General features: G+C 36.3%; 4 protein-coding genes across 4 annotated transcripts; 3 read left to right on the top strand and 1 right to left on the bottom strand.

The window, feature by feature from the left end:
• The first annotated feature begins 2,879 nt into the window (after nucleotides 1–2,879).
• LOC114747386 (uncharacterized protein DDB_G0285917) lies at nucleotides 2,880–7,108 on the top strand. The gene is made up of 3 exons (XM_028935707.1): nucleotides 2,880–3,358; nucleotides 6,092–6,265; nucleotides 6,645–7,108. The coding sequence occupies exons 1-3, from the start codon at nucleotides 2,987–2,989 to the stop codon at nucleotides 6,768–6,770; spliced, it is 672 nt and encodes a 223-aa protein (XP_028791540.1). The 5' UTR covers nucleotides 2,880–2,986; the 3' UTR covers nucleotides 6,771–7,108.
• A 386-nt stretch (nucleotides 7,109–7,494) lies between these two features.
• LOC114747390 (mitochondrial pyruvate carrier 4) lies at nucleotides 7,495–10,965 on the bottom strand. The gene is made up of 5 exons (XM_028935712.1): nucleotides 10,767–10,965; nucleotides 8,982–9,080; nucleotides 8,753–8,805; nucleotides 8,293–8,366; nucleotides 7,495–7,903 (listed from the first exon to the last, which is right to left on the bottom strand). Exons 1-5 carry the CDS (start codon nucleotides 10,819–10,821, stop codon nucleotides 7,858–7,860), a joined length of 327 nt encoding a protein of 108 aa, XP_028791545.1. The 5' UTR covers nucleotides 10,822–10,965; the 3' UTR covers nucleotides 7,495–7,857.
• Nucleotides 10,966–11,067: 102 nt separating this feature from the next.
• Nucleotides 11,068–13,188, top strand: LOC114747392 (mediator of RNA polymerase II transcription subunit 11-like). Its single transcript, XM_028935713.1, has 4 exons — nucleotides 11,068–11,344; nucleotides 11,833–11,950; nucleotides 12,054–12,170; nucleotides 12,748–13,188. The coding sequence occupies exons 2-4, from the start codon at nucleotides 11,891–11,893 to the stop codon at nucleotides 12,922–12,924; spliced, it is 354 nt and encodes a 117-aa protein (XP_028791546.1). The 5' UTR covers nucleotides 11,068–11,344; nucleotides 11,833–11,890; the 3' UTR covers nucleotides 12,925–13,188.
• A 926-nt stretch (nucleotides 13,189–14,114) lies between these two features.
• Nucleotides 14,115–14,737, top strand: LOC114747387 (probable carboxylesterase SOBER1-like). Its single transcript, XM_028935708.1, has 2 exons — nucleotides 14,115–14,478; nucleotides 14,655–14,737. The coding sequence occupies exons 1-2, from the start codon at nucleotides 14,115–14,117 to the stop codon at nucleotides 14,684–14,686; spliced, it is 396 nt and encodes a 131-aa protein (XP_028791541.1). The 3' UTR covers nucleotides 14,687–14,737.
• The last annotated feature ends 593 nt before the right edge of the window (nucleotides 14,738–15,330 follow it).

Below are 15,330 nucleotides of genomic sequence, written 5' to 3'. Positions count from 1 at the left end.
TAGGTAGTGGATAATAATTTCCTCCTTGATAATAGTTTAATGTTATCGCTAAACTTGTTTAAATCTCAAAATCATAACCTTCTCGTCTCTCTCTCTCTCTCTTAAATGTTACGATATTCATATTATGTTATCCATTATCATGTTATCTGACTTTGAAGTTATGGAATGAGCTTGATTATAGGGGTGTTTGGGAATGTCCAAAAGAAACAATTTTCCGTAAAACGAGACAAACTCCTCCACATATTTATTTTGTAAACCGTAAAAGCACTTTTGAAACCATGATTTAGAGGATGCTTGGATACCTTGAAAAGTGCTTTTCAGAAGCACTTTTTCCACAAATCGAAATAAACTCATCTACATATTTACCTCATAAACCGTAAAATCACTTTTGAAATCATGGTTTGGTTTCTATCCAAACATCCTTTTAGTTTCTATCCAAACACCCTCATATCTATGTATATATATATATATTTTTTTTTTTTTTTCTGAATCATCTTATATAACTTTTTAAAGTGAGATTTTAAATGAGTGGCGTGCAGCCCCCACATGCATATATCTAATTTCTTTTCTCTTTATATGATCTCTTCCATTTTCCTTCTGGCATCTAAATCTCTAATCCATCCACCCTCTCGGTTGTGTCATTGTCTAAAGGATTTGAATGCTTCCAACAACAAAACAGAACCTATTCGCCAATCAGAAACAAACCATATATAGCAGATCAGCACTAATAATGGACAACATTTCCCTCATTTTATATTTATATGTATATGAGCTTTTAAATATAAAGAGAAATTAACTATTAAAAAAAAACCATATAATATCAGATTAACGATACTCATAAACTATATAGTGAAGGGAACTAAATGCCATTTAAATAAAGTTGTAAGTTCAAACTTTATAAATATAAAAAAAATATTTATTTAATTTAGACATGATAAGACAGTCATCACATCAAAAATCAGCATTATTACGTGTGGAGAAGATAGTATCGTTAGCAAAAGAAAGAGAATATAATCCTACCTCTCATCCTTAATATAAGAGCTAGTTATCTAATTTGAGTAGATTAAGAAAATTAACTAACTTAATTATTTATAATAAATAGGAGTTGTCTTATTTAAAATATCTTTACTAATAATGTCTATTAGCTAGAACTACTATTTAATAAAATTTTTAACATGTACAACTACTATAAAGAATTTCTTTAAAAATAAATATGAGAGATAAAGTGGATCAGATTCTTATATTTATATTTAAGATCAAAATAAATTTTAAACTAATTAATAAGCATCGACATATCTTGCTCCAGAAGCAAACGGGTCTGGTCTATTATTGCCTTGTGCATTTTATATATACAACGTGGCATGCCTCTGTTTGCCTCCAAAAGATGCAGGAATATCCATGAGGATCACCCAACAGTATGGAAGAAGATTCGCCTAAAATCACATGTTGTATGGGGACATATACAATCTCAAAATGATTCAAATTACGCACGGCAACATTAATTAGAATCTCTCTTTCGACGAGTGACAAGAATTGTTGGTGAATAAGATTTGTCCTTATCTCCTCCCATATACACAGAAGCCAACATGCATGCACGGACAACTTCAATTGGAATATCTACTCAGAATGTCCTGAGCATAGTGTAACTTTGTGATGCTTTATTTATGATTAAATTCACTCATTTATATCTTCAGTAAGGTTGATATATATATATATATACTATTTCGGTCTTTAATATAAGACTCATTTAACTAATTTGATTAGATTAAGAAAGTTAGGTAAGTTAGTTAATTATAAGAAAAGTGACACATTTTTTCTAAAACACCATAGTCATCTTTCTTAATACCCCATCTCCCTCTTTTACTTGATTATAATTGAGGGAGTATCCATAGGGGTAATTTAGAGAAAATTGATAAATATGAGAAATGGGTTTTATATTTAGGATCAAAACTAACTCAAAAATTGGGTCCTATATTAAGGACCGGGAGAGTATATATATAAAAGCAATGGCACATACAGTAATATATGTCGTATTTTGCCCATAATAAATCTATTTATGAAGAAAGCGGCTCGTTTTGATCTGTGTTAAAACTTAAAAGTTAAAAGGAAGCAAATTTCATCTATATATTAGTAACTTTTTTCTTTTTACACCATGTGTTTTTTATAGCGTTGTCTTTGCCGCCATTTGAAATATATTCATAATAGTGTAGTTTCTTTACTACGAGCCAAACGAGTCACAATTCCTTTATTGGTCACAATCCCAAGAAAATTTAATTCTTGAAGTATATATATTTATATATATATAGTATATAAAATGAATTACATTCAATTTTTTGAGTTAGTAATAATTTATACAAATTGTTCTTAAAAAAAACACACACACATGCCTTTTTATGTTCTTAAGAAGTGTGTATATTTCAAAAATAATATGTCATGTATTATAATATCTATTCTGTGTTTTACAAAGATATGTATAAATTTCAAAATTAAATTTATACAATTTTAATATAATTCAAAAAAATTATATCAATTTAACATATAAAACTAAAATCTACTCAATTTTAGTTGAACATAGAAAAGTTTTATTACTACTATTTTTGTCCACGATTTCTTTACTAATAGTATATCACAAGTCTACTTAATTTTAATTGAAAGTAATAAAGTTATTTGCACAATTTTTTTTGGGAAAAAAATGAAAAAGCAAATGGCCTTGACTGTGAAGGGGCAAAAGCCATGGACGGCTATGATTGGCCAATGTATAAACAAAACCTAACAGGGAGTGTCAGATCTCAACAAAACGGGGGCACTAAACTATAAAAGGAGCTATAAGACGGCCGTTCCTAGAGAGAGAAAGAAAGGGTTTTTTTTGAGAGAGAGAGATCCAAATTTCAATTTTTGTCCCAACAAGAAAAATATTTCTATAGCTCATTCCCCCTTTTGATCCGAGCGCGGATCGGAGTCGTCACAGTAGATCCGCCGTCGATTCATGGAGGGGGTGGGGGCCCGACTCGGCAGATCCTCGACTCGGTACGGACCGGCCACGGTGTTCACTGGGCCGGTGAGGAAGTGGAAGAAGAAATGGGTCCACATATCGCCCTCTGCTGCTGCTGCTGCTGCTGCTGCTGCTTCTAACAACAATCACTCTCACCCTCAAAACGGTACTTCTAACGGTAATAACGGTTCCCATCTGTTGCTTTACAAATGGACCCCTATTACCCAAAGCCAGAACCAAAACAACAACAACAACGGGGGTGGTAATACCAACAACAATACTACGGACAGTAGCTCAGGCAAGGACGAGAACGCAGCTGGGACGGCATCTGAAGAGCCACCTCGGAGGAAATTCAAATATGTTCCGGTATTTCATTGACATTGATCTCATTTCAATTTTTTCCACTTTTCTCATTGGCATGATTTTTCAAGGGTTTTCTTAGGTGGTAAGGTTGAGATGTTGGGGGTAGGTACGACTTTGTTGGAAGTGGTCTGTACGTGTGCGGCTTACAGTTAATACTGACCTCGTTTTGATTTCTTTGGTGCTTGGTTTTGTGTTTCCAAGAGTTCAATTGAGGGTTTCCTTTTTCTTTTTCTTTTTTCCTTATTTTGGATGACTTTGAGACTGGCAAGACAGGAGTTGGCGATTAGAAATCCATGAACTAAATTAAAAGAAAAAGTATATCTTTCATGAGTCAAGTTTCTATTCAGAGTTGTTGGGCTGATTATTTTCGCTTGGAGTGTTGAGATTAAGGGGGGATAACATGGAGAGTGAGATTATTACTAGCTTTCTGAGTCAGGTGGAAACGACCTGCGTGTAAGTTGTTCACTTTGGCTTTAGGCTTTATGAGTGTAAGCTCAAGGCATTTCAAGGTACCTTGGGTTTAGAAATGTATTCTTTGGGAATTTATAACAAATTGAATTATTGGTGTGAGAAACTGAACCCTTTGGGTTTTCAGACTTTGTGACATAAAAGAGCTGATTGCTTATTTGCATAGTTCATGGCAATGTACCTTGAAAAGACTACATTTTTGGCATATTTATCAATAAGCGGACCTTATGCTATGGTCTTTTGGATTGTTCAATTTTACAAATGCAATCTTCCAATATGTTATCTTTATGATTATGTAAGTGGAAGAATCTTCCAATATCTACCAAATATGTTACTTCATCAAAATGAACTGTCATTTATGGGATTCTGCTGCTTCAAAGCTTTGCATCATATAAGATGCTAAAATACATGCATTGCCTTGAGTATGCAGACAAGTTGTGGCTCATTCTACATATCAAGTGTCTAATGCTCATAAAATATTTTGAACAGTCGTTGAAACTTGAACTTCTGGAAAGCCTCGTTTATGCTGATAAATGTTGTCTTATCCCACTAAATCTTGTTTCCTGGAAGGCTCATTTGCTGTTCACTATTTATCTAATGGCTTGCAATAGTGTTCTGTGATGATTTTTGTGTTTGCATTTGTGGTAGGGTTTTTATATATTGCATGATATAAAGTTGGTGGCAATTGAGAATCAATTGTTCAAGCACGAATTGGTTTAGATTGTTGAATCTCTACTTTTTGGGATCAGTCATTCCCATGATTAAATGTGGGAAGAGAAAGAATAATTGAAAATTTGGGGATTTTTAATTTCTTAAGATTATTTGTCATTCAACATTGAGTAAAAATGCAATTCTCTTCTGGTTAAAAGCAGGGACCAAAATGAGAAGATTTTACTTATGTGCCATTGGAAACTCTTAGAAATAACAAGGGATGACCTAACTGCTGTATTTTCTTAATTTGCAAAATATATTTTCAGTCAGACTCATTTATTGTCCTGCATTTCTCAAACGGATTGTGACATTTCTTGTTTGTGTGAGAGTGGGGGGGTGGAAGGGATCCTTTATTTTGCCAGATCTAATATAGATTGAAATTTAGAGTTGATTGATTAAGAATGTACAGAGTATTTCGTATTAATGATAGCATTATAACTTTATTGGGTGAGTTTTCTGAGTGAGAAGATGCAAAATGAATAAGAAAGTCTAAAGATGTGAGGATTCATACCTTTTTAATATCATGTTCTTGAAATTTTGAGCAATGCAAATTGATCCCCGCTGGAAAGTGTAGCTAGCTTGGGCCAGTAAGAACAAACATAAGTAGCTCAATAACAACTGATGTTTACAATATTATATTCTGATCAGACGATTACTAGAGTCAGTGGAATAATTGGGAAGTTTGTATTTCTTATTGATTTGAATAATAAGATACAACCAACCCCCCCCCCCCCAAAAAAAAAAAAACCAGGGAAGGGAAAGGCAAGAGAATAAATGCTAAAAAATGCTACCCTATCTTAGAGAATATTCAGAATAAACAAAGATATTCCCATAGAAACTCTTATCCTGGAAAATATCTTTCAGATTATTCAAGAACTCAGTATCCAATTTTCACAACTGTTCATATGTTAGGGAATAGGTGGGGATGGAATGGGCAAACAAAGCATAGTATTTATGATGACCTCGATGCATCTTTTAGTTTATTGACTCCACGATGTGGTTTGCTGCGCCACTAGGAAGATTTGCAAACTGAGTATTGATGCTACGAGTCATGGGGTTTATGCTTATCCTTCCCCGGTGATGCTGTGACAAGATGTATTTCTGATATCATAGTTCGTCGAAGACGATGCTGCTATAATATTCCTAGGCCTAATGTAGGAAATAAGTCTCTGTATAGCATTGCTTCACTAACTTGACAGTTATATTGGAGATGAATACGCCACTTTAACTAAACTACGTTTGTCATGTTCCATAAAACAACGGCACATTGTCTGGTAATTAGGTGGAATGTACCATTCAGAACAAGAATCACCTACGGTTTTCCTGTTACTACCATGGCTCAAATTTCTGTTACACAACTGAGTCCATTTAACAGTTACAATGCTCACATTTGTGGTCCATGATGTGCCTGATGTCACTTTTTATGCTGTTGATTGATGAATCATTTCAATACTTCTTTCTTCTATTTTGGGCCTGGAAAGATAACTAGATCAATATTTGTTTCCTTGTTACCACTCATCGGGAATGTATGGTCATCTGGACTGTTTAATGGCATAGGTTGCCTTACTGGAGGAGCAGAGAAACGAGGCCGCTGAAGATGAGGATGCTGAGAAGGTTGAAGATGAAGCTAAGCCAATTGAAATTGACTCAAATGCAGCAGAACAAACTCGCAAGAGTGATGCTTTAGATGATAAACCGGACATCAATGATGTCCCTGCAGAAGAAAGTCAGGTGAACTTCTACTTGTTTCTTTTAGTTGCCCCAAAAAATCTCGTTTCTTTTCATATTCTTATGCGTCCTTGAAGGAGTTATTGTCTGGATAGAAACAACTCATCTGGTTGGCATGTATAGTCAGTATAATAATAAGTTGGAGGAAGGCAAGGCTTATTACATATTATCATATATAGTAAAATTATGAAAGGACACGTTTTCGGCAGTTAGACCAGATTATGATGGTTGTCACTTTCTTTCTGGACATGGGACTGGGTTATATGATGTAACCGAGCCTTGTTATATGGAGCTTACTTCTCTAGATTTACCCTGTTTCAAGTCCTGAGGAGTTACTGAGCTTTTCAATCCAATATTGACTGGGAGTTTTCCTTTGTCTCAGGAAAAAAAGCAGGGAGTACGCCAGGATCTGAACGAAAGCACACTGGATTTAAGTTTGGGCTTGACATCCCAGGATGACGAACATGACTCTGATCCAAAACCTAATCAGACGAGGGATGGCCAGTAATATGGCAAACTCAGGTTGCACCGGAACACTGTTTCAGAGCTTCCTTATTCTCTGGATGATGGAAATTTAGAAGCAGTAGCGCACACATTTGTGTCTTACAAAATGGAATTTCACCTTGGCTTTCTGCTCACCCGGTCATTTAGCATGTTTACATCTGAGTATTCTTGCAGGGCTGCTTATAATTTGTATTGTAGGAATAGATACCTTTTTTACTTGGCATTAGACAGAATATTTTTTCCCCCAGATATTTACTGGGATAGGACATTTTGGACTTACAGATCATATGTATTTCGGGTGAATTTTTTAATTCAAATAACATTGCTGATGAAACTGCATTTGATTCTTACCCTGGTTTCACTGAACCAGTGAAGCCTTATTTCTGTCATTCGCTGTCTTACATTGAAGTTAGCTCAGAGTTCCTTCCTAACCTTTTTTTAGCGAGTTCTTGTGATCAAGGGATGGCATAGTGATCTTCATGCGGAGTTAACTCACACAGCCAACCTAGGCAGAATTTTTCCCACTTTAAAACATGCTATGGTAGTTGCTTGTCTGCCTCTGTCACTTCCCAGCTTTGTTTGTACCTCTTGTGTCTAACTTTATTTCTCTCATTATCCATTTTCCGCACCCGAGGGTTTTACCCATTTATTGTGTACAGCATACGCGATTAATTGCATTACAAGGCATGACGTACATTTTTACATTTTTATTTTACATTTCCGTAAACTTGTATTTACATTATCTACTGTTTGATTAAAAAACTTAAAGATTGGGGGAAAACATACTTTTGAAGTTTTCAGACTTGTAAGATATAATATTCTGCCAAAGAGAATGTACGAAAACTCCTGGCATCTGATTTTCAGTAGTCTAGCCACAGGTGCCCACCAAGTAGGCACCTGTAGCATTGAGTGTACCTTATTTTTCAATCAAATATAAACAAGAATGAAATGACAGAAAGTTAAGGAGGACCAGAGCCTTCCCATCGCCAATAATTTCCCAAAAGAACTCCAAAGCCCAAGATTACGGTCAGGTCAAACGAATGGCTTCTAGACCCAGTATCACAAGTTCAGATTCTCTCAGATTTTCGTCATCATTCTTTAGCGACAGCCGCATCTGCCTCGGAGAAATAGTCATGCCTGAGGAAGAAATATAAATTAATGATCGTTTCCCCAAGATGTAAGTGAAGCGCCAGCAAGAGTATAACTATGAGAAGATCAAGCTCTTCACGTTGAGCGCTCAAGCGTTTTACAGCAAATACCCACAACGATAATATTGCAGCCACAGCGCAAGTATATCAAGAATGTACATCACAGAATGAAGTGCAATGAACTTTCTAATGGAACAACTTGTAAGCCAGAGGATTTTCATTTGACCTTGAAATTGTTTTATTCCCTCTTGAAAGCCTCTTTTCTTTGAAATTATCAAATTTTAATTCTCCGATAAAGCTGGACCACGTATGTTTTAGAAGGTCAAATTTATCCTCGTCTGACGCTAAAACCAAATTTAAAAAATTTTGGCCACTTACTGCAATTTGCGAGTGAGTTGGTATATCCCTGTTCCTGCCATTGCGACATTTACACTAAATAGGTTCCAATTTTTCTGCAACATAACAAATAATGACCGTAAGTATAACTCTAGCACACACAATCCTATTGTTTACATATACAAAGAAAGAAAATCACACTCCTAAGGATACTCAAAGGGGACCCCCCCCCCCCAAAAAAAACAAAAAGCAAGTTATGTTTCTCCTACTCGCAAATGACCCTTTTTCATCGTAATCAGTAACAAAAACATCTAACAAGAAATTGCAGCACAGAAAAGTAGTATTTAAACATTACAGTTAATTCCCATTTGGAAAATTGGAATGGAATAGATTAAAAATATTTTGATACGCAGTTTTGGAAGGGGACTGCATTGGCCACAGATACATGATCAGTAGCCGTAACTGTTGAAAAGCAAGATGTCTAAGGGAAAAAGAAACTTACCGGAGTTATTACAGTGCTGTAACGTGACCAGATAAGTCCAGTAGCTGTAACCGCTGGATAGAAGAAAATTGAAAACAGTTTCATGAAGGTAAACTTAAAACCCAACGCAGGAAAGATGCGCTAAAACTTCTTCCAGAAAACAATTTCATTTTGCAACACAGCATTTCATATGCTCATCCACTAGGCATGAGGAGGAAAGACAATAGACAAACCAAATGTACCGCCTTACCTATTTGCTGGGGGTAGGAGAGTTTCTCAGGTGGTTTCGTGAAATCAGCAACATTGGCAATGCTGATGCCCCACTTGAATGTAGGAGCCCAGAAGTGAACTACACAGAAAAGACGGTTAATACAGGCGTTAGTATTGAAACATAAAAATGATGGTAACCGCTAACAGCAAATTGGTGGTCCACAATACAGGCCCAATTTAACTACCGCATATAAAACATAAATGGTAATCGAATGAAAGTTACATCATTAAAGACGTCACATACTTGTAGTGCTTTCTAAATCTACCCTCATCAAAAGTTAATACCACATTGATTATAAATGATGAATCAATTACTTACAAAGTTTAATTGCACAGAAGGGCAAAATAGGGGGGAAAACATTAAATGCTCTAGATATTATCAAACTGAACTTATACGTTGGACCAAGTCAACTTGGTAGATTACAGGAATATTTAACTTTTAGAACTACATGAACTAGCTTTCAAATGCAAAGAATTATTTAATTTTAACAAAAAATTACCCAGAAAAAGTTGTTTTCCTTTCATCCCTTACCCAGTCAAAATCATCTTCTAGCTCTTTTTTGGTTATTCTTCTCAAGTTTTCATTTTCTAACTACCATCCTCTTTCTGCTCAAGCTAAGATAATTATTTAAAATGATAGGCATTAAGAGCTTTGGCTAACTTTCATTCTTCAGAAACACTGAACACTTTTGGGATTTTCCAGAACTCATGCAAGTTTGGAATGCGATACCTCATTAGAAAGACAAGGAAGATTGCTGTGCTAGCACCAATTGTTTCAGCATTCTCATTTATTCAATTCAAATTATAATTTCTTGGTCTCAATCACCCAGAAGTCCATCTCTAGTTCTAAGGAAGAAGGAAAAGATTAGTTAGGGAGATTACACAGGAGATTAGACTCCCAGAAGATAAAAAATTTAAGTGATCATTTCAATCTAAACCAAACGAAGATTGATTATAGTGTCACACGTCGTTAAGAAAGCCTCTTTAAACACTTTTTGCCATAATCTAGGTTGGCTGCACTTGAAGCCATTTATAAATGTTGATTGATTGGTGGCTCTGTTGTTTTCCAGACATGCTTCTAAAGTTCTAATTATACTAGCTCACCCCGTTTATGTTGTAATGAATTCTCAAGGCATGCCAACATCGCAAGCATGGAAAAATGATATATCTGATTGATTCTGAATTGAATATGCATACCATCCGGAGGGCACACTTGTACTGCAACGTCATAGAGACTAAAGAAAACCCACCGATTTACAAGCATGTAATCCACCGGTTTAGGCAAAACAGCAAGCCAGAAGTAAGGCTTTGTTTAAAATTTAGACCACAATTGCAAAAGAAGGAAAGCATATATATGTATATGGAACTGGTTCTTCAACTGATTTGCAGGCAAACCGGGGTCAATGAATCTCAAGGTAATAAGCCATATCAAGCAATCTAAAATAGCAAAAAGTCAACTAAGTGCCATTGGGGCAACACCAAAAGACCCTAATTTTCTCAAAATTGAGTAGAGTTCAAGAGATGCCGGCCAGAGAATCAATAAAAAAAGAATCCGGGTAAAAAAAAAAAAACAGAGAGAAGAAATATGCATCCATAAAATAGGTTTGTATAGCCCTAATCTCACAGATATTATTCGCATGAAAGGAAGTCGCTGGGATACCGAAATCCGAAGCGGCATATCGAAGAGAAAAAGACAAAGCGCACAAATGGATAGATTCGAAAGAAATTCGCTTAGAGCAATGGAGCGATAAACGAGCAGACTCACTGGTTTTTGGCCCAGCCGGGTGATTCCAAAAGGCTTGTAGCTTCGAGGCCGCCATGAACACTGCTGCCCTCGCGGATTTCTGCTCCGATTTTCTGGTCTCCGACGCAAAATGGGTTTGGCGACTCCAACGCTGAGGCAACCAAATACTTCGTCGATAAAACACGTGGGTGTCCACTTGAAAACCAACAACCAATAATATCACTCCGCGTGTCAGCCTGTCAAAGTTCCATCTCGATCGCTGACTTTGCGGGGCGGGGCGGGGCAAATACGTAAATCAGTATGTAGAAAAGCGGGGAAATGCCCAAAAAAAGTGAGTTTTTGAGGCAAGCAGTTTCTTGGCTCTCTTTGATTTCTTCTGAGTGATCGGTCGAACTTCAAATTTCAAAATCAGGATTCAGGACAAGCTTCTCCCAAGTTATGTTTTAGTTTGGCAAAGTTATAAGTACAATTCTGGTCCCAGCTTCACCTCATACCAAATTCCCTGGGGAGAGAGTTGCTTAGTGATAGGTAATTCGGCGCCGCCTCCACCGCCGCCGACTGAGTTCAGCCTACGGAGCCTGGACTCTCTAGCCAAACTGGTAATTTTCTCGTAGACATCTAGCTCTGAATAATATCACTTTCCTAAATCGGATTTAATCGTTATCGTTAATCCTAATTTACTTGAATGGACTTTGGCATCGGTGTTCGGTTGCGATAAAATTGGAGTGTTGCTGTTTAAAATACAGCATGGATCTTCACAAAAATCTACTGGTTACTTGAATAATGAAAAATAAAATGAGCTAAGCAGTGGCATTCTATCTTCCGTAGTAGTAGAAAATTTTTCCAAGCCACCACCCAAGTATTTTCTTCTTTTCCTGGTAAATGAATCGTAGTCTCTACATTTATGTTGCATTAGCTCCGCAATAAGAACAGTAGATGTTGCAACTTTTTAGAAGTCTTTAAGAACGCTTGTCTTATTTTGATTTATGATACTTTTTGGTACATTACAGAATAGTTTTGGTAAACTCCTTAGAATTGATGTGATTCAAACTATAAAACGGTGAATGATGCATTTGATGATTATCAAGTCTTGCTCATTGTTGTATACTTACTCAGACTTGAATCATAGAGCTGAAGCAAGTGCAATGAACATGGATTCACAGGGCCAGACAACTTCATTACAGCGGCTTCAAAATGTGGAGAAGGTAATACTAAAATCAATAAGAAGCAACACCATTACACCAATGGAGTGACGGAACTTAAAAGTTTGTGTTATATTGATTTTCTTTCTTTCTTGCTTGTGTGTAGAGAATTGTCAAGGTTTTGGAGCTTGCCGGGGGAGTCATGGATGAGCTTTCAAGCCCTACTGGTCCTAGGAAAGAAGTGGTCCAAAACCACTGCCTCGATTTCATGCAATTAATCAAGGTTATTCCCTTTATAAGCTTAGAACTGCTTGTAAATTAATTGATGACGATCCAAGCATGTGTTTGAATCTTGAAGCCCCGCCCCAACCCACCCCATAAGACCAATCCCTAGCCTAGCATTGTGCGAAAACAAAATTCTCATGGACAGCTCCAGATTAAATTAATATTCCTTGCAAGCAGCTTTTCCTAATTACATTAAGAAGGTTCGAATCTGGATGTAACACCCACATTCCACTCCACCTTTATCATCTGAATTAGCCCATGCGACTTCATAGACATTTTTAACCACAACATCAAAGCTTGGCTAAACGTCTTAGAACTACTTTGTTGGGTAAATATTCAGAATTGTTTGCCAGAGCCTATGAGGCTATGAGAAACAACATCTCCCATATAAGTTTGGCCTTTGCATGCTAGGAAATAATGAAACAAGTGTCAGAAATCCAAGATAAAATGGCGAAAAGGAGGCTGTGAAATTATGCTCAGTGGACTGGTATCTGATTTTGCTTCATCATTATAAACCTTGGAGGGCTACAATTTCTTAACTTTCCTGATTTTTGTTCTCCGTTTAATTCTTATAGGACATCCAAGTGGCATTACGTGATGAGATCAAAAGTGCTTGTGAGTATCGTCCATTTGAGAATTGCGACTATGGATCAAGAATAGGCAGTGAGATTTGTTTCAAGAAACTGGAATTTGTTATGTCACAGCTGGAAGCAATGAAACAGACAATGGATGAATACCATGCAGCTGTCTGAATTGACCAGCAATCCTTCCTGTTCAAACTCACTTGTTCGAATTTACTGTGTATGTTATCATATCCACGTCAAAGAAACTGTCTAAATACCAAATCAAACCTTATTTTGCCTCCCTACTCTTCCATCCTCCTCAATCCAAACATATAAAAGAATCGGACGGGGTTTTTCTAGCTGTATTGTAGTATTGGGAAGCCTATATTGAAGAATTGGCATTTCGAATTTACGGTGTATGTTATCAATTCTAGGTCATGTTCTTCTTTCCCAGATTTTCTTTGTTTCATACTTTCATTTGTATATCGGGGTAGAGTTCTCGGAAATTATACTCACTACAGGCCTTATTATGCTCACGCAAACTCACTTAGCTATATGGATGCAAAGTCACCATCAACCTCATCAAACTCTCAACTACCTCACTCATGATAAATGTTTATTTGACTCCATCAGTCCTTAAAGATCCGAAAAATTTTTTTGGGGGGTGGGGGTTCAGGACTTCAGGCAAAATGAGGTCAAGTATAAGGATTAAGTATTAGTTTTCCTTTTCCGTTTAGTTTTCCTTTTCTTTTAATTCATTTCATCAATAAAAAAAATAATAATAAAGTCAATTGAGTGGAATTTTTATTGTAAAAATATAATAACGTGTCGTCAAGTGTCAAAAGAAATTTATAGAATTATTCTTAACTTTTTATTTAGTGTCTAACAATAATTTGGGTGGAATTTATATTTTTCCCTAACTAAACATTAAACGCCAAATGCGTGCATAAATTCTGAAACACACCATATTTATTGTATCCCCATACTCCAAGACTAGACCATAAGAGAAGGATTTATCTTGCATTCTCTTCTCCAAACGGTCACCCACAAATCTCATGACTTGACCTATTTTTAATTCTCACTGTTGTCTTTTTTTTTATTCAACCAGAAAAAAGAATTTAAAATATATTTTTATTTTTTAATGCAGATTTTCAAAACTTTGGAGTGTTTGGTATATGCCAAAAACATTTTTAAAAAATATTTTTATATAAGTCGTATATATTATAAAATTATTTTTGAAATTATGTTTTTTTTTAATATGACATGATAGAACAAAGAGAAAGGCAGGGGCCATTTTAACGACTATTATTGGGGAAAAAGGAAAAAGAAAAAGGCAGGGACCATTTTGATTTGGACAATATAGACCCCAATATGTGAAAATGGAATTAATTAGGGTGTGTTTGGGAAATACCAAAAGAGGAGGGCAATTTAAGTCTTCTTACATCTGGCCCTGGCACAACTACCTCCATGGACGACCCCAGATGAAGCTTATGCTTTTGGTCAAGCCACTTGTTCTTTCCACAATCACACTGAGCATCGCCATTTTCATCGTGCTTCTGTTCCCCAAAAACCCATCTTTTCGAGAGGCTGATCCCATGGCTCGAAGCTTTGTTCTGTGGCTTCATGGTCTCGGAGACTCTGGTCCTGCCAACGAACCCATTAAGACCCTCTTCACTTCTCCCGAGTTCAGAAATACAAAATGGCTGTTCCCTTCTGCGCCTTCGAATCCAGTCACTTGCAACTGTAAGCTGTTTCGCTTTCTATCAGTTTTTTATTCTTATGTTCAACCAGCATTTTGGTGCACACAAGGGTTTTGACACTTTCTCTATTAGGAACTGTTATTTAATTTTGAGTGTTGATTTTTTTGTAATTCCTGATTCTTTTTGTAATTGAAATGACATTTGTTTTTGGTGTTTTAGTCCAGATAATGGCAAAAGCTGTGAAACAGTGATCTCATTGCTGCCCTGAATGGTCAAAAACAGCCCTTTTTACTGTTTCTTTCTTCTTCTTCAGAATTGTACATGCTCCCAAATTTGGTGAAGTTATTGTCTCCATTGATTGCCCTTATGTCTAACTTTTCCAGACATTTGCGAAGTTATGTAGTTTTTAAAGTCAGTTGGTACTTAGTATTGCCTGGCTATTTCAACACACTTTGTCAGAAAACATTTTAAGTTATTCTATCACCTCTTTATTTCATCACCATGTCATTCTTATTAGACAAGCACGTTGAATGTCTATGTTTCGGTTTTTCTTGATCTGTGAGTAGTTATTCCATTTGCTTACAGAACATGTTAAATATGCCTATTCTGTTCAATCTCATCTGACTTCTTACTACTGCTCCTCGATGGAAAATAGTGTGCAGACACTGGGCAATGATGAATTGAACTTTCATAGTATCTGTGGTCAATGATAATATGCAATAACGTGATCCCATGCATGCACAAGCATCCACATATTACCAATTGGACAATCAGTGTCGCACTTCAACTGATTCAGAGGCCTCAAGAATGGGCGTGAAGATTTATGCATATGTACACCTGTGTAGTTCTAGGGAACCCAAATGTGCTAACCGTATTCAGCAAGGAACCTTTTGTG

Source organism: Neltuma alba, unplaced genomic scaffold, assembly GCF_004799145.2.
Source record: "Neltuma alba isolate B1F8T4 unplaced genomic scaffold, ASM479914v2 tig00005295_pilon, whole genome shotgun sequence".
NCBI lineage: Eukaryota > Viridiplantae > Streptophyta > Magnoliopsida > Fabales > Fabaceae > Neltuma > Neltuma alba.
The sequence above is the reverse complement of the archived record's forward strand: the minus strand, read 5'-3'. Positions and strand labels throughout refer to the sequence as shown.

Excerpts from the sequence above, each read along its gene's own strand:
- LOC114747392 (XM_028935713.1), top strand. The coding sequence starts at position 11,891 with ATGAACATGGATTCACAGGGCCAGACAACTTCATTACAGCGGCTTCAA. Across the intron at positions 11,951-12,053 it reads GGCTTCAAAATGTGGAGAAG|AGAATTGTCAAGGTTTTGGA; the intron begins GTAATACTAAAA and ends GCTTGTGTGTAG. Across the intron at positions 12,171-12,747 it reads ATTTCATGCAATTAATCAAG|GACATCCAAGTGGCATTACG; the intron begins GTTATTCCCTTT and ends TAATTCTTATAG.
- LOC114747390 (XM_028935712.1), bottom strand. The coding sequence starts at position 10,821 with ATGGCGGCCTCGAAGCTACAAGCCTTTTGGAATCACCCGGCTGGGCCA. Across the intron at positions 8,367-8,752 it reads ACAGCACTGTAATAACTCCG|AAAAATTGGAACCTATTTAG; the intron begins GTAAGTTTCTTT and ends GTTATGTTGCAG. Across the intron at positions 7,904-8,292 it reads CAACTCACTCGCAAATTGCA|GCATGACTATTTCTCCGAGG; the intron begins GTAAGTGGCCAA and ends TTTCTTCCTCAG.
- LOC114747387 (XM_028935708.1), top strand. The coding sequence starts at position 14,115 with ATGGAATTAATTAGGGTGTGTTTGGGAAATACCAAAAGAGGAGGGCAA. Across the intron at positions 14,479-14,654 it reads GAATCCAGTCACTTGCAACT|TCCAGATAATGGCAAAAGCT; the intron begins GTAAGCTGTTTC and ends TTGGTGTTTTAG.
- LOC114747386 (XM_028935707.1), top strand. The coding sequence starts at position 2,987 with ATGGAGGGGGTGGGGGCCCGACTCGGCAGATCCTCGACTCGGTACGGA. Across the intron at positions 3,359-6,091 it reads GGAAATTCAAATATGTTCCG|GTTGCCTTACTGGAGGAGCA; the intron begins GTATTTCATTGA and ends TTAATGGCATAG. Across the intron at positions 6,266-6,644 it reads TCCCTGCAGAAGAAAGTCAG|GAAAAAAAGCAGGGAGTACG; the intron begins GTGAACTTCTAC and ends CCTTTGTCTCAG.